Consider the following 17,064-nt stretch of genomic DNA (forward strand, 5'->3'; position numbering starts at 1 on the left):
CTTATTTAGCGGTATAATAGCGTGGCACGCTAATAAGCAGGATACGGTTATAACGTCTATAACGGAAGCAGAGCTATTAGTGTTAGTATAAGGTGTAAAAAAGAGTATCTTTATATAACGCCTATTACTTAGTATAGGAGTAGAATTTAATAATCCGAAATTAAGGATCTTATACGATAATAACTAAACGATTCGATTAGTTAATTAAGAGATTAGCACGTTAATAACGCGCCTCTGCTATATCGATATCCACGGCTATTAGTTACGTTAAGTAAAGGAATAAGGGTAAATACTTGTAACGTACGTTACGAGCACGGAAATAGTGGTAGACGGATTAACGAAGGCGTTATACAGCGAGAAATTTAAGATATTTAGGTCCTAGGTAGGCGTGATAGATATACGGGAACGGTTATAGCAGAAATAGCTAAAAGAAGTCCGGATAGAATATTTAGAGGACCTAGAGGATAAATTTAAGGGCGGCTATAGCGAATAGATTATATAGCTGGATTATCTGCCGATTACGAATAGCTTTAATCGCCTAACTAACGTTTAGGGCGATTAGGGGGTATCTCGAATAGACTATAGTCTTTTCGGTTACGTAATAGGCCGGATTACTAAGAGTATAATCCGGGTAAACGCTTATAGAATCTACACTATATAAAATACGGTAGTAGCGTTTCCCTGACGGTCTAAGATAGTTATAATTGCATATAATTGCCTTAATTAATTTTTGACCTATTTTGTGACGATTTTGACTACGCTTTATCTGATATACTCCACCGCGTTGGAACGAAATTCAGGGGAAGCATCGTGCTATAGAAGGTACTAGTCGTCTTTGGTTTAGTGCCTGCACTATCTGCCGTTGAGCCAAGACAGGCAAGGCAGGAGTAACCTTGAAACCAGACCCTTGTCCACGCCAAGTGGACAATCTTCATCAGGTTAATAAAGGTAATTCCCGACGGGCGGTTCTTCCCTCCCTCCTCTCTCGCGCAAGTTGCAACATCACATCATCAACATCCTCGACACAAGAGACACCGACAATGGTCCCGTGGCGCCGTTCACCCGACTACGCCAACCCAGTATTTCACCGCAAGGATGGAGATGCTCCCGCCTTTTCAACGCTTCAATGAAAGTCAGAGATGGTGATGGCCCATGGGTACGAAAACCTTGAAGGAGCTGAATAAGATCACGATCAATTAGGACAGGGCACAATAAGGCACGACATGTATTGATCTTCTTTAGTGCTGAAAAAGGGGGTATTTTCTGACCATCCAACAAAGGCAATGCAATATCGGGATTGAACCAGGTCGACAAGAGGCAGAAGAACCAAAATTGCACGCAACCGCTACCCCATCGCAACAGGCTTGGTTGGAACCGAGAGTCCGATACGTGACGCTGCAAGGGGAGTCATCTTGTCCGAGTCCATGTTCCCCGGCCCTCCCAGCTTCTTCGTTGTCACCTTCGAGGAGGTGGACCATCCTGGTTTCATTCTCTCTTAGACATCTTTGCCCGTGGCAGTGGCCGTCGTTGTTGTCTCGGCCTTATCCTCAGCCGGCAAAGACTCGTCTGAACCTCCCGAGACGTTCCTGCGCTTCAGCCGGCCAGTCTCGTCGTGGGTGGCATCCCAATCGGCCAGTTGCTCGAGCGGGACACGGACTAAGCGGTGGGTGTTGGCTCCCGTGTCCTCGTCAACCTCGAGGACTTGAGTCCGCATTCGGTAACCTAGCCACCTGGGAAGCACGTGCATCCAGAAGACGTAGTAGATACCACAGAGAATCATGCTGCGTTAAGAATCCCTCTCATGTCAGTTTGTGAGAGGCTAGAGCTTCGCGGGCCAAACAAGGAGATTCGGATGAAGGGGACAGGGGTTTCCCATCGGGAAGACTTACATTCCAATGCCGACGACGCAGTATGTGGCGTACCAGAAGCTAACAGCGCCAGCATACGGACCACCCTCGGGCGGGAACCACGGCATGACCAAGGTATAGATCTGCACCAGCAAGAAGAAAATGACGACGACGTGCCAGGCCTTGAACTCAGGCTGGGGCTGATTCGACCGCTTCCGACGGTGGCGGATGAGGTACAAACCGGCCACCATGGCGGCAAAGAACATGGCGTCGGGATAGGTTTTAAGTTGAACCACTGTGAACAAGGCACACATGTCAGCCAGGAAAAAAAAAAGCCCCCTGTGACGTTGAGTGACGGGCGGGTATCAAAGCTCGCCCGGATACAAGGGGGAACAGGAACATGAAGATACACATACCGAAGGTGAAAGCATCGCCGGCTGGCGGGGCGCAGATCATGATGAAGGTCGTGAGCCATTTGAGGAAATACGGGCCCAGAGGTGTGCCGAAGGGTCGAGTGGACACCCAGAACTCGGTGAAGGGGAGCACGCCCTGTCGTCCGATCTCACGGATGGTGCGGGACTGGCCAATCAGCACGACCAGGAGGTTGCCGAAAGAGCTGAGAAGCACGCAGACGTTGAGGGCCTGCTCGGCGGCTCCCTCTCCAAAGGCCCTGCGGAAGAAGACGGCCGCCGCGATCTCTCCCGACTCGGCGAATTCTTCCTTGCTCACTATGCACGGAGAAGCTAGTCAGTTTTCATTCGTCCTCTCTCCAAGTCGGCGCTCAGTGGGCCGGCGGCCGGCCCCCCCACAACAGAAATGATGGGGATCGACGTGGTGGTCAAAACGACAAACGCACCTGCGGAGAAGTAGGCGATATTGCAGAGGAAATACAGAACAAAAACGACGCCAAGGGACGCGGAGCCGAAACGTTTGATGGTTTGGACCGGCCTCTTGATCTCGTTGGCCATGTTGAAAGCGTTGGAGTAGCCAGTATAAGCGAAGATGATACTGACAAGTGCGCTGGCCAAATCATTGCCGTCCGTGGTGGTGCCGCGGAAGCCGTCGCGGAAGTTGCGATGCGGGTCGGGCACGCGGTCGACGTTTCCGCCGAGGATGACGAGGCCGGTGATGGAGATGAAGATGAGCAGGGTGAGCTTGAGAGCGCCGATTACGTTGGTTGCCCACAGGGAGTACTTATTGTGCGCGATGACACAGACCACGGCCAGGGTGTAGGCGGCAATGGCCACACCACGCATCTCCCATTCGGTCGACTCCCTGCCGACGATGCGCCACAGGTAGCGCGACAGGACGACGGCGTTACTGCTGCTAAAAGAGAGCAAGACGGATTGGACGGCGAAAGCGACGGGGAAAAAGTGCTTGGGTCGAGGATAGGCCTGCTCCAGGTACACGACCTCGCCACCGCTGCGGTTGGGGAAGTAGGCCGTCAGCTCGAGGTAGGTGCTGAAACCGGCGACGGCCATGAGAAAGCCTATCACCCAGTAGATGAGAGCGAGGCCGACGGAGCCCGTGGCGCGAAGAATGTTGCCGGCTGGAAGGAAACGGCAGAACAAGGCCGGTCAGCTCAGCACGCGGAAACATAGTGAAGTCGTCTGCGACGGTCTGTCTATAGACCGTTTGCCACGATACGGGGGAATTTGAGAAGGAGAGAGCTTACGGGTCGAGAAGATACCGGTACCGACCATCATGTTGACGTTGAGGAAGATGACGGTGATCCAGTTGACGTTATACCCCAGGGGCGATTTGGACTCGACGGGCGCACCGACGGCTTCCTGGTAGGAGGCTCCAGCTTCATTGCCGCTCTGGAAGCGGATGTAGGCCAGCTTGCCCTCGCGAATGACCGACTCGCTCTCCGAGGCCGTGTCGTTCCCCGTGGGGACTTCGCTGGCCTTGGTCTTTGGCTTCAACCAGTCGAGAGCCATTTTGTGCGAAATGTCCGTTTGTAACGCAGTAGGGCAAAACGGAGTTTGTTTGACGGGTCGCAATCGTTAAAGACTCGTAGCCGCCTCTAGGTGACGACAAAAGCCCGTTTGGAGGGTTCTTCGGGTCGACTCCCACGAAGATGGAATGCCAACGAATCGAATCTCTCAGTCTCGCCCCTATCAGCACTCCGTACTCAGTAAAAAAAAAAAAAAGAAGTGAGACAAAGTGGCAGGGCGCACCAGGGCACACCACTGGGATTTTATTTGTTCTATGGAATCATAGAGGGGGTGGTCCGGGGCAAGGCAACTGCCAACAACAACGCGCCGCCTATACGGTGGGCTGGGTGCGGGCTTGTTCAAGCTTCACCATATGAATGCGCCTCCCGCACCTCAAAAAGGGTTGACCAACCATGAGCTTTCGCGCGGCTCCATCGAGGATGACACAATCATCCCTCCCGGAGTCCCGGTGAATAAACGGACTCGAGTCTCAAGCTTTTTCTTTCACCTTCAAGTGCCGCTTCAGCCTTTAGGCAGTTAGTTGGGCAGGGCAGGTGATAGGTGACAGGTTTGCGACAGGTTTGCGACTTGGGAGGGTGGTTCCAGTCTGTTATTTACCTTCCTAGCTCGGGAAGCCAAGCAAGCACGCCATCCGGGCGATCATACGGCAAATGGAATGGCACATACCTAACAAGTGTGCGAATCCTATCTGGACCGTTCTGTGCTCCAATGAGATGCGTCGCGGAGGAATACAAGAGGTGAAGTTTAATCTAGCGCCCGAAAAGCTGCAGCCACAAAAGTCTTTCCGCGCGGGGGACATTTAGATATGCCGGGGATCGTTTCTGTCTCTCGCCGTCACGTAGTACACGTAGTGTATATAAGGTACCTTGTACGATGGAAGTTGGGGACGCCCGCAAGCTTTGGCTTTGGCTACCTATGACATCCACGTTAAGCTATCTGTCCGTACCTGATAAAAGGATGGTTTGTTGCTACAGTGGCTTAGTTTCTGAGATTGATTTAGCATTTCGAGCCTTGTTGGTAAGATACCTTGGTCTATACCTTACCTATCCAGACGTAAATTCTGCTATACCTCGAAATTATTTCTTATATACTCTTAAAGCGAGACGAAGGAGAGGAAACGCTAGAAATTTCTCCCCGGGCAGTAGAAGTTGGTCTATGAAAGGAAGCTGGGAAAAAGAATGAACAAGGTGAGAAGAAAACGGGTGTTCTTGGCTAATGATGCCACAATGTCGAAGCCTTGCGAATTTCATCATGGGTCATGGCCTTTGTTAGCTCATGCTGCCTCACTGTGGCCCAAGCTCAAATGCCACCAATTAGGAAAGTAATAAGTAAGCTGGTATGGCGAAAAGACTCCTTCCTCATAGGAGTCACAGCTGAAGTCCATTCTCCTACCGTACCTAAGGTACCTTGCCTTACCTTAGGTACCCTGCGTACTCGGTACTGCCGATTCACTGTCCTAAGGTACCTTACCTAGGTAGTGCCCAGGTACCTTATTCAGCCCAGGTATCCAGCCCAGGTGGTCTCAGGCTCCAGAACTCCACGGTGGGATAAGCCCACCGGAGAACACACTCGAAACGGAAGCATTGAATACCTACGTACTCTTATCAGATTCCAGTTGACAAGGATGTCATGCCAGCCAGCCTTTCCTGCTGGATGACACCATACGACAGACACCCTTGCAGACAGTTCAGGACACTGGGCATATCAGTACCAATATGGGTTGGGAGGAGTAACTGGATGGCGTTCCGCGGAATAACGCGGATACTGTCGGTTCTTTTCTTTTCGTTCTGACAAGAGGGCAGGAGGGCGGGAGGGCAGGAGACATACTGTTTCTCACCGCTATCTTTGAACCTATCCCGTGCATGGAACACGGCCAGGTTATTCACAAACTGAATGTCACCTTTCTCAAAGTTGGTGGCCACGCCGAATCGCTCTCCCAGATAATCTAAGGCGTCCAGCGCCTCGGTCTGTCCCTCCGTGATAGGGAAGGGTATTAGGGATCACCAGGTGCAGACAAGCGTCTATTAAACGGCGGCCCCCCTTACGGAGTACCTCGGTGAACTCGTCTCGCAACTGTTTACGCGCCACTGTGCTCTCAGAATCCGCGGCTTGCTACCCTAGTTCGCTCCTAGATAGTCGATACATCATGCCCAGGTCTTCGCGGAGCGGCGGAAACGCGACTTCCTGCTGTTCAACGCCTCCACCAACGCCGCATGTTCGGCCGCCGTGACGGGGATAACGGTACCATGGCGGGGGCTCCTCGGAAGGTTATACGAGCTCGAAACCTTCCAGTCAGGACTGCCAATATCGTCCGTCTCGAGCGGGATGTATCCACGACCGCCATACTCATCGACGAAGAGGTAGAACTTGTCGCCGTGCACGTCGCCCGGGTTGGCACGGAAGGCCGTGGGTCCCTCGACGGCGCTGGTGCCGGCCTCGGCGCCTATACACGACCCCTGCACCGCCCACGCGTCGAGCGGATCGAGCAGGAAGCCGGCCTGCTCTTGGATGATATCCGTGCAGCCCGTGGCGGCGCCCTCGTCCTTGGTGAACCGGTACAGCGTGCCGTCGGCCTCGAGGACGGTGGTGTCGATGCGGGAATCGCCGGCATCCTGCCAGATCTGCGGCTCGCCGAAGGTGACGAAGTCTCGGGTGAGGGAGTAGAGCATGCGGTGGTACGACGCGCCGTCGTGGTTCGGGTCGTTTTCCTGGTCGTACAGCGACGATGCCCAGAAGACGGCGTAGGAGCCGAGTTCCGGGACGTAAAACGCCTCCGGGGCCCACGTGTTCCCGGCGTTGGACGGCGAGACCAGTACGTGGCGTTGCTCGGACCAGTTTACCAGGTCGTGCGACTCCCAGACCTCGAGGTAGTGGCTGCCCCGGCGGACCGCGTCACCCCAGGAAGTCCCGCTGCCGATGGAAAGGTCGGTCGCGATGAGGTAGAACGTGTCCCCTTCGGGCGAACGAATGAGGAATGGGTCGCGCAGACCTCTGGTGCCGTGCTCGGAGCGGAGGACGGGCTCGCCACCGTTTAGCTCCTGCCAGTCCAGGGCATCGTTGCCGACGCTGGCCGCGAAGAAAATATTCTCCCCGCGCAGGCTGCTTTCGGTGAAGTACGAGAAGGCATACCCTTCGAAGGGGTCGAGCTGGACGGCAGGAAGGATCGAGGCGTTGAATGGCGCTCGTGCAGCTCCCCTTGGTCTTCGATGGAGGCGACGAGTTCAACTTGGGCGTTGATGCTCGGCTGCCGCGTGACGATGCCGTCGGCCGAGATGATATGCGGGTCGCTGCTCTGCCAAGTCACGGCGAACCCTTCGGAGGATTCAGGAAGGTGGAGGTTGCCGCGGACAGCGTGAACGTTGGTGACTCTGAGGGCCGCAAGGGCGTCTTCGACTGAGGCCGCTGTCACCTCTAGCACGGTCAAGGCCAGAAGAAAAAGCAGGTTGGGAGACGAGAGGGCTCTGTGAGGGGACACCATCTTTACAAACTATGTCATACACTCGAGTTGGAACGCATTAGAGAGCGTTCGCAAGTTCGCTAACAGGCTACCCATCCTCTTTATACGAATCGATCATCACGGGCACAGTGGACCCCAGACTTGGAGGGCTTTTCCAAGGGTTTGTGCCTTTGTGGGGGAACCGGCTCTTGGAAACCACCGAAAACAAGACCGGACGGGATCGGAATGTCTTCCAGATGCGAGTAGAGTCGGATAAAAACCGAACGATCATGACCAAGACGGTCTCTCCTCCGATCAAGACGAGACAATCGGGGTCCTCATCTATGCCGGGTCAAGGACCAGGGGTTTATAAGAAGACGCCCGTTTATTCGTGCGGGAAATCAATGTACGTGTAGCCTCACTGGGCGTTAAACCATTGCCGTCTGGGGACATGATGTCACATAACGCCAAGAAATCGGCATATCATTAGCAATTGCCGAGGACAAGTCACAAACCATGCAGAGGAACCTCACGGGGGCCAAGATGGGGAAGAAAGGGTCCAGCTGCCCGCGAGAGCGCTTCGTCAATGGTCGGTCGAAATCAGGGCAAATCCAGAACAAGCAAATGTCTGCCGAGAAGTTTAGAAACTTAACGGACATTAAAAGATCAGGGAACCCGAGTGAAGCGCTCGAATGAAACGTGTTTGGGTAGTGCGGAACGGGAAGAGGAGCATGGGGTTGATATCCTAAAAATGACCCAATATAAGTCATTTGAAGACTTATATTCACCCCCAGGAGGGGATTCCCGCTGGGTATGATGACGAGTCACTTCTTCATGTTAGCCACCTAGCAGCTTCAACTTAAACTCGAGGAAGCTGAGGCTCAACAGGTCTATCTTTCCTCTTATGTACGTACCTTACTTTATACTCCTGCCCAACTTGCGAGGCATGGATTTGAAGAAACAGAAGCCAGGAACTCTGCATGTTTTATTGGAGGTGGGTTTGTTCCTCGAAATAGGATGAGATCCATCATCCCGATTCCCGTCCTTCAGAGAACTTAGGTCCTTCTGCCAGCCGGCGCAGATTCAGTTGGAGTTTTGCAGTAGGATGCAATCATGACTCTATTGCCCCTTCCTCTGTGTCTTGCACTCCATCAACTCAACAACTCTCCTTTGGCCCTGGTCGTCGGATCTGGACTCGGCCGTAGTGTTGCCAAGGGAGGTGGGGATGGAGCAAAACCCGGGCCAAGCTTCGTGGCCCGTAGGCACGAAGATCCCCTTTTGGGTCAGTGGCGAAGCTTCAGCGTGTCGTGTCTTATGTCAGCAACTCTGAGATTGAAATTTTCTGGAAAAGAAGAGAAAGCCGAGTCTGCAAGGGACCTCGTCCACCCCACTGGCATACTCCTTAAAAAGAAAGCCGCTTCTACGAAATATTACTGGACATTACTCCGTTAATTCAACACTAAGGTAGTGTAGAAGTCAGGAACAGACCGAGCTCCCTAAGAGACGGTACATACCAAGACATGTAATTATGGGCCTTGTCCAACTTGATTTTTGTTCTGTGGGTATTACTCTGGATTATTAGTGTATTGCTGGCATAAAAGTCTGCATAAAAAGTGATCAGGGTCGAAACTACCATGTACGTTCTTAATAGGTGCTCTAACCTCTAGGTACCAGCAGGTCATGTGTCTGCACGGATCGTTATAAAAGGCATCCAACTCGGTTCGTACCTGGCCGTACCTTGTACAAATAGGTACACAATCCCAGTTGTCAACAGGTCCACTCTCTTGGATATATGGACCCACCTTCGTTGAATACGAGACCCCCAATATCCTGCTTAGTACGTGTCTAGCTCCAGGGACTCAAGTCTTTCTTTTTCATCCCATTCGTGACACGCCGTTGTTGCCTTTTCCTGTGCTGCTGCATCCCGCCACCAAACCTCCATCAGCATCACACTCCGTTAGCAACTCTCTCCTTTTCTCTCCAACGCTCTTTTTCCTTCAGACATTCGCTTGCTTCCGCTTGTCCATAAACGGCGTATCCCATTACCCCCTTTTTTACCTTCTCCTTGTTACCCTCGATTGTTGTCACAGCCGAACGTCGTCGAAGAAAGCGACAGCCAACCAGTCCATTCCCTCCGTCGATTGCAGGACGCCCAGTGCCTATCTTTCGTGCAGGCACCCTGATAATAAATAAACTTCCGATACAAGCTACGGCATCTCTGTGGTCGATCTGTCTGCCAGCACTCGTGTTATAGGGGCACCGGCTATTCCCCAGGTCTCCTGACACCTACCCATCCCTCACTCGAATCCCTCATCAACCCAACCTCGCCAGACCATGTACCCGGCAAAGCTTTTTCATCTACTTCTGGTGGCCATCGGCTTCATCGCCGCCACTCAGGCTGCGTACCGCAACGATGCCAGGCTAGAACAACGAATGAGCCTCCGTCTACGACAAAACGACGACGCATCACCCCCTGCATCAGATGACGCTCCTCCGCCTACGCCCTCCGATCCTGGCGACGATCCTGCTCCCACCAGCGAGACGGAGCCCCCCCCCACCACCACCACCACCACCACCACTGAGCCTACCACTCGGCCGACATCTCCCACGACGCCCCCTGCCACAAGCGACGAGCCGACCTCCGCGAGTGAGCCCGATGACGAGCCAACTCCCTCCCCCGAGCCTTCCGCGCCCCCAACTCGGACCACTACCACCACGTCCACCACAAGCACCCCTGCCTCGGGCGATGACGACGACGATGATGACGACGACGACCAACAGACTCCCACCTCGCGGACGTCGCCGACATCAACGGCCGAGCCGGTCACATCGATCATCACCACGATCATCTATACCACCGACACCGACGGTGTGCCGACCTCCATTACGTCCGAAATTGTGACCACCAACACGCCCGCCGACCTCGTGGGCGGCGAGTCCGGCGACAGCAACGACGGCATGCCGACCAGGGACCGCAACATCCTGATCGGCGTCCTGGTCGGCGTGGGCGGAGCTGTCATCCTCGGTGCCCTGGCCTTCGTCGGCTGGCGTCTTTGGGGCCGCAAGAAGCGCAACGACGACAACGATCAGCTCATGGACTACACCACGGCTGGCACAAGCGCTTTTAACAGCGATCCCAAGAGTGATGCCGTGTCCGGGTCGACCGCCGCCCCGGCTGCCGGGCCCGGCCGCACCCCGTTCCAGACAACGCTCGAGAACTATCACCAGCCGAGCCAAGTCAATGCCTCTTCTAACTTTTAAAGAAAGCGTTGCTCCCTAGGAACAGCGGGGCTTGGAGAGGCAGAGTGGCGAGGGGTGGTTTGAACAAGGGATGGGCGTTCTCTGTTTTCTCTCTCGGTGATACGCATCCCCGACAACATGTGGGAGTTGTGGACCGTACCGACATTTCCTTTTCTCTTTTACATCTTTCCTCCCTCTTTGACCCCCCTCCTTTTCTTCATTCTCCAACATGGCATCAGAGGCGGCTCGTGCATTTACGGAAGCCTGACTTGGCGAATTGCATCAAGACTGCGCTCTTTGCGATCTTCCTTAAACTAATGGTACTCTTTCGTCTTTCCTACCTCTGCATGCGTACATACCCCGAGTCATATTTTGCTACATTGACAAGGAGGAAGCAAATAGCACACAGCAAATACGCACACAATTTCATACACCACTCGTGCACGTTATGGTACAAATTGATAGAATTAATAAATACATAAATGGTTTGACGGCTCAGCCCAGACTCACCGTCCAAGTGAACTACAGGTATTGAGGACGTTGAAGTGTATAATAACCAATATGGCCTTGGGGTCATTCCGAGCAAATAAAGCATGGAGCATGGTTGAATGGAATAAGTAGATCGAGACGAGACCATCCTCTCATGTCTTCCCGAAGTCCGAGGATGTCACGTGCACCCCCAACTCCAAAACCAGACCAAGTTGCGCGGCGTCTCAGGGATGTTTCGGATCACGAGTCCGACGTCCTTAGCGAATTCGTGGATTCAAGCCCCTTCCGGGGTCATGTCTTAAACTCACAATCAACTCTTGGCTTCCTGGGGGGTTTTTTTTTGCTCCTGTCGCTGGTTCGATTTTGATTGCGAAGTCCTCCAGACGAAGATATTGTGAGATTTCCTCTCAGCCCACCCGCCACTTTCCCTGCGTCCGGCACCCGCGATTCTCGATCCCAGCTATAATAATCGCCAGCTAGCATCGATTACTGGTCTTCCGTGCGCCGCGGCCCGTGACGGAGAAGAAACCCTGAAGAAGGGAAGAAAAAAAAAGAAAGAAAGACAAGACAATGCTATCACGATTCCGATGGACGAGCATCATAGCAGTCGCGCTCGCCGTCATGTCGACGGCAGTTTTGTCCATGGACATCCACGAAGGTCTGCATGAGGAAATGCACTTTGGCTGGCAAATGGGCCTGCGGGCACGGCAATCTGCACAGAACCTACAGTTCTTCGGCGAGTCCATAGGCGGCGCCTCGGCCCCTGCGGTACGATCCAGATTCCATCACAGTACTCTTCAGAGAGAGGAACTCCCCATATCTATTATTTGGCGCAATCCGGACTGACTCGTGTGTGTTGATGGGGGTAATAGATTACGCAGTCGGACAATCCTGACAGACCATTCTTCGTTGAGGGTGATACTTTCGTACGACCGGCCCATCCCTTTTGCACCCTTTTTGCTTTTTGCGCCTTGATACGAATGTTGACATGACAACTAATTCTCCGGCCAGCCCGACTTCAAAACAGCTGCGGACCGAGCCTGCGACCTCCAGAAGAATAACTGCGCCGAGGCAGCGAACAATGGAGGAGGTGCCCACGAGGTCCGTGATTGTGACCAGCAGAATGGTTTGTTCACTCCCCCTTGTCTTTCCCGGCCATCGTAGCCGCATCCATTGTTCTGCGCTGCTTTTTGTGTAGGTATGCTGATCATCCGTGGGGACATGACATAGACCGGTGCAAGGCGAGCATCCCCCAGGCGACGCGAACGAGTTTCGAAGACGACCCTCAGCCGGCTCTCGTGAGCTCGGATGCCAACTTTGATTATTTCTGTGATACTTAAGGGCAAGGAGGGTTTTGGCGTATTTGGGAGAGTGCAAGAAGCGAACCATGACCGGCGATATCCTGTTTATGTGGCAATGTCTCTGTGTCGCCGCTGAAGCCGCTCGCTTCGGCCGCCTTGGCGACCTTTTGGGGGGGGGGAAGAGGTCCTGGAAGCGGATGACTGGAAGGATGCTACTTCGTGGAACGGGTCGAGTTCCCCAACATCCTGGCGGTCCATTTTGTCATCTACGGGCCGCTGGGGCGTGGTGTCAGTGGGTGTCGACTTCTCGATGCGCTTGGCAAGGGTTTCGCCGATTTCATCAGGGACCGAGTGGTGGATGTTCCTGAAAGGTTCCTGCGGGATGTGGAAGAGGTCAAGGCAGAAAGGCTTGTTCTGTTGTCGTCTTGTCTTGAAGATTCTGTCTGTCCGTGGAAAGGTGGCTAGTAGCATTAGTTTTGATAGAATATCGACCCTACCTCTTCGACTCCCGTCTCGTCCTGTTTATTGTCCTTCTTTCTTTGAGGTTGCAGTTCAGCTGACCATTGCCCCCCCCTGCTGACCTGACCATTGCCCCTGTGCTACCCCCCTGCTAGCGTAAAGTTCACCTGACCTGACCATTACTATAGGCTTCAGACCTCGCCCGACCATTGCTCGCCAAGCCAGTAACAATGGTCGGGTGAGGTCTACAGGCCGGAAGGGTGTTAATATATCACGTGACCTGGTTATTAGTATACAGAAGGGGGTATATATCACGTGACCTTATTATTAGTATACGGAAGGGGGCCAATATATCACGTGACCGGGTTAACTTTGTCAAGATCGCCTTGAAGACTTGAAGACTTACAAAGTCATTAGTTCGTATAAGGTGTTTTATGCTTGATATCGGGAGTGGAATTTGTGGAACTGGTGGGACTACCCTCGCGACACCCAGTCCATACCGGTACGGAGTACAAGGTAAGGTAGTTAGGTACCTCAATTGCCGAGGTGGATTGTGCATGATGGAAGTGGATTCAGAATTTATCCGAATTTAACAGTGCCTCCACACAGTGCCATATCGAAGGTACTTTGTTTCTCCGTAGGTCATCCGGTGTATGGATAAGGTAGTATGTTCTCCGTGCTGAACACTAAGTACATTATGGCTTGTACTCCCAAAATATCAGTCAGTCCTTCGGTTGGAGCGCATATGAGCAGGCGGGGACGGCGATGAATCACGTGATATCACATGTACTGGACGCGAAGATTAATGTGGGAAATCCCCGACCCCGACGTTTAAAACTGCCGTCATGCCTCTTGGCCACGAACGGGCGAAAGCCGTTTCGATCTATTAGCCTTAATTGCCTCCGTTACGCTTAAAGCAATCCGGAAACTAGAGGCCCGAGATGACCAGCATTTGTAGCCACCATGACGAAGCAATGTGACTCTGAAAGGGGGGTGGTTATTAGGGGTGTTGACAGCAGGCGGGTTGTGTGAACGGTGAGTTGTGTCGGCCGTCAAGACAAGCATCGCAGGGCAATGAAAAGAAATGTCCCCCTCCTTTTTTTCTTTTCCCCCTCGGACCTTCGAAGGAGCGCTTCCTATCAATTGACATCGACTCGGTTCCTGCCCGTATGACAGTCACCATGGATCGACTTGTCCTGCTCCTGGGCGTCTTCCTCGCCGCCGCTCCTTTACCGGCGAAAGCGTCGTGTGAGGACAACGCCACATTCAGCAATCCCCTCATCTACTCGGATTTCCCCGACAACGACGTGTTTGTAGGGCCGGACGGGTTTTACTACTTTTCCGCATCCAACTTCCACTATAGCCCTGGTGCGCCGATCCTCCGCTCCGATGACCTCGTGAACTGGGACGTCGTCGGCCATTCTCTCCCTCGCCTGACCTTCGGCGACGGGTACGACCTCCCCGCTAACGGCAACTATGCCTATCGCGGAGGCACGTGGGCTTCGACCCTGCGGTACCGCGAGAGCACCGGACTCTGGTACTGGATCGGCTGCATCAACTTCTACCACACCTGGGTCTTCACCGCCCCGTCTCCCGAGGGCCCTTGGTCGAACAATGGTAACCTTGGCGATGGCAACTGCTACTACGACAACGGCCTGTTGATTGACGACGACGATACCATGTATGTCGTCCACGGATCCGAAGACGTCCATGTGGCCCAGCTTTCACCAAACGGCTTCAGCGAAGTGAGGAAGCAAAGAGTCTTCGGCATCTCCGACGTTGGCGTCGACAGTCTGGAAGGGAACCGCATGTACAAGATCAACGGTCTCTACTACATCCTCAACGACAGGCCCGGCGGCACCACGTACATCTGGAAGTCTGAAAGCCCATGGGGCCCTTACGAATCCAAGATCCTCGTCCAGGACATTACTCCGCCTCTGCAGGGCGGTAACTCGCCGCACCAGGGAAGCCTCATCGAGACGACCAACGGAGACTGGTACTTCATGTCCTTCACCTGGGCGTACCCCGCCGGCCGGCTTCCGGTCCTGGCTCCAATTACATGGGGCGACGACGGTTTCCCCGTTTTCGTAACCGGCGACAACGGCGGCTGGGGCACCGAGTACCCCGTGCCCCATCCCGAGTACGCGGAGCCGCCCAAGGACTGGACGCGGGCCGACTTCTTCGAGGGCACCTCCCTCGACCCGTCGTGGGAGTGGAATCACAACCCGGACGACAGCGCTTATGTGGTCAATGACGGCCTGACGCTCCGCACCGCTAGCGTGACCAACGACCTGTACGCGGCACGGAATACCCTCACGCACCGCACCCATGGCGAGTTCCCTGTGGGCACCGTGGAGATCGACTTCGCCAACATGGCGGACGGCGACCTGGCGGGTTTGGCCGCCTTCCGTGACCAGAGCGCCTACATCGCTGTTCGTCGGAGCGGCGACGACTACACGCTCACCACAAGGCACAACTTGGTCATTGACGAATGGAGCGGGGACCACGTCGATTCCGGTTACGAAGTGGCCACTGCGCCGGTACCTGCCGGCACGAGGAAGGTCTGGCTGCGAGCCGAATTGGACACTCGGCCTTCTGGATCCCGGGATGCCAACTTCCTCTATAGCTGGGATGGAGAGAACTTCCAGCAGCTGGGCTCTACCTACGAGCTGTATGATGGCTGGGCCTTCTTCATCGCCTACCGCTTTGGCATCTTCAACTACGCTACCAGAGCTTTGGGTGGTTCGATCCACGTAGAGTCTTTCACGGCTGCATGATCTCATCATCCCGGGTTTTATGTTACCCTACCTCAACCGAACGTGTCCCTGCATTGCAACCTTGGAACTCTGCAAAGCAGGGCGAAATTGTAAATCTCGTGGCTATGGCTTTCGGGTTCTGTTACGTGGAATATAAACTGGGCCATGGCCGCCGCTTCAGACAACGAGCATCTCCTTGCTAGACCTCCAAAGGGGGTCAGGTAATGAGCAATCCGTCCGGTCTTTCAATGTGCATTGTGAGATTAGGGTATAACTAGCTCACCTCTGAACCTGAATATTCGATTTATCCCCTGGCCCTCGTATCTCCTAACCACCGGCGGTTGGTGACACTGGCGCCGGCTTACCGCCACCTCGTCGTCACGAACCATGTTCTTCGTCAGTAAGGTATTTCAACATCGACCGCTCACCGGTAACTGGTAACGTAACTAGTAACTATTAGAAGGCGTTTCCCCGCAAGTATCGTAGCAACGTACTCCACTGTCCATTGGGCAGGGTGTCGGTCCGGGCCTCGGACAGTTCATATCCCACCCCCACAACAGCTTCCACGGCCATGTTCTGTTTCTGTGACCACGACGTGATCGTGGCGTTTCGCAGGGGCAGTACCTCCAGAACGTGGGTAGATGCCGCTGGCCATTGACTCTGTTCATTGAAATTTGCGGGCGTGACGTTCGAAGCCGTCGCCGTCTTGTTGCACCTGACGAGTCAAAGATACCACCCTGCACCGGGCATGGTCGTTGCCCGGGGGGCAAGACTCTGGTGATGCACGAGTCCGGGCTCACGATAAAAGTGAAGGTTGGAGGGTAACCCCATGGGCGATGCCTACAGTAACTTCCCGCGCCCTGTATCAAGGTGCGTGTGCCATCACCCTTTCCATGTCCTACCGTTTCAAAGCGCTGCCTACCTTACCTTAGGTATTGCTTCTGATTTTGGCTGCCCATGTATCACAATGTAGCGGCCGCTAGTGGAATTTACGCACGCTTCTCGGCTGGGATCATGTCACTGGACCCCGAGGAACATGGTCATGGCATATTCTTTGGCTTCGAATTTCAAGTGAACTGGACGCGGCCGAGGAGACTGTTCTGGATTCTCGTCGGGGGGTGGGTGCACATTGCTATTCCATCCGAATGCCATATAGACTGAAACCACCCGCGATGTCTTTACCGTGATCCGATCAGGTATGAAGGGACGGATGAAGCATTACATGTGTTTATTATTTAGCCAGTCCCCTGGTCCAGAGTTATCAGCGAGAAAGAAATACATGAACAGGTGGGGGCCCTGGGTAGAGAGGGACCAGTGACCACACGATTGAATCCATCCTGTCGACGTGGCAGCGGTTGAGTTGTTCGTTAATGTGACGGGGAAGGAATGTGAACGATGACATGGCGAACCCACTCTCAGGGTTGCAGATGTAAAAGGGACCCAAAAAAAGAGGGAAAAAGCACATTCAAATAAAATATTCCAAATTTACAATACTAAAATACCAAGTACTATGATAATGCTAAATCCCATACCTTAACACAAAGCGAATAAGGTAAGGTACCTTATTAGGCACGTTGC

The 17,064-nt window shown here is 53.7% G+C and overlaps 6 protein-coding genes across 6 annotated transcripts; 4 read left to right on the forward strand and 2 right to left on the reverse strand.

Annotated features, from left to right (window-relative positions):
* Positions 1-1,495: 1,495 nt before the first annotated feature.
* Positions 1,496-3,787, reverse strand: SODALDRAFT_279546 (high-affinity methionine permease; the record flags this gene model as incomplete). Its single annotated transcript, XM_028608176.1, has 5 exons — positions 1,496-1,781; positions 1,890-2,142; positions 2,264-2,575; positions 2,704-3,396; positions 3,523-3,787. The coding sequence occupies 5 exons, from the start codon at positions 3,785-3,787 to the stop codon at positions 1,496-1,498; spliced, it is 1,809 nt and encodes a 602-aa protein (XP_028465405.1).
* A 1,851-nt stretch (positions 3,788-5,638) lies between these two features.
* On the reverse strand, positions 5,639-7,283 carry SODALDRAFT_351841 (Arabinanase/levansucrase/invertase; the record flags this gene model as incomplete). The annotated part of the gene is made up of 2 exons (XM_028613561.1): positions 5,639-6,951; positions 7,032-7,283. The coding sequence occupies 2 exons, from the start codon at positions 7,281-7,283 to the stop codon at positions 5,950-5,952; spliced, it is 1,254 nt and encodes a 417-aa protein (XP_028465406.1). The 3' UTR covers positions 5,639-5,949.
* A 2,050-nt stretch (positions 7,284-9,333) lies between these two features.
* SODALDRAFT_200929 (hypothetical protein) lies at positions 9,334-10,660 on the forward strand. The gene has a single exon (XM_028607206.1). It carries the CDS (start codon positions 9,576-9,578, stop codon positions 10,500-10,502), a length of 927 nt encoding a protein of 308 aa, XP_028465407.1. The 5' UTR covers positions 9,334-9,575; the 3' UTR covers positions 10,503-10,660.
* Positions 10,661-11,221: 561 nt separating this feature from the next.
* Positions 11,222-12,315, forward strand: SODALDRAFT_334713 (hypothetical protein). The gene is made up of 4 exons (XM_028612276.1): positions 11,222-11,738; positions 11,843-11,896; positions 11,982-12,096; positions 12,201-12,315. Exons 1-4 carry the CDS (start codon positions 11,541-11,543, stop codon positions 12,308-12,310), a joined length of 477 nt encoding a protein of 158 aa, XP_028465408.1. The 5' UTR covers positions 11,222-11,540; the 3' UTR covers positions 12,311-12,315.
* A 169-nt stretch (positions 12,316-12,484) lies between these two features.
* Positions 12,485-12,649, forward strand: SODALDRAFT_264515 (hypothetical protein; the record flags this gene model as incomplete). Its single annotated transcript, XM_028607470.1, has 1 exon — positions 12,485-12,649. A coding segment is annotated over one exon (165 nt), but the record flags the coding sequence as incomplete, so codon positions are not given.
* A 937-nt stretch (positions 12,650-13,586) lies between these two features.
* On the forward strand, positions 13,587-15,802 carry SODALDRAFT_334717 (glycosyl hydrolase family 43 protein). Its single transcript, XM_028612277.1, has one exon. The coding sequence runs from the start codon at positions 13,912-13,914 to the stop codon at positions 15,505-15,507; it is 1,596 nt and encodes a 531-aa protein (XP_028465410.1). The 5' UTR covers positions 13,587-13,911; the 3' UTR covers positions 15,508-15,802.
* Positions 15,803-17,064: the final 1,262 nt, after the last annotated feature.

This window comes from Sodiomyces alkalinus (genome assembly GCF_003711515.1).
Source record: "Sodiomyces alkalinus F11 unplaced genomic scaffold SODALscaffold_7, whole genome shotgun sequence".
NCBI lineage: Eukaryota > Fungi > Ascomycota > Sordariomycetes > Glomerellales > Plectosphaerellaceae > Sodiomyces > Sodiomyces alkalinus.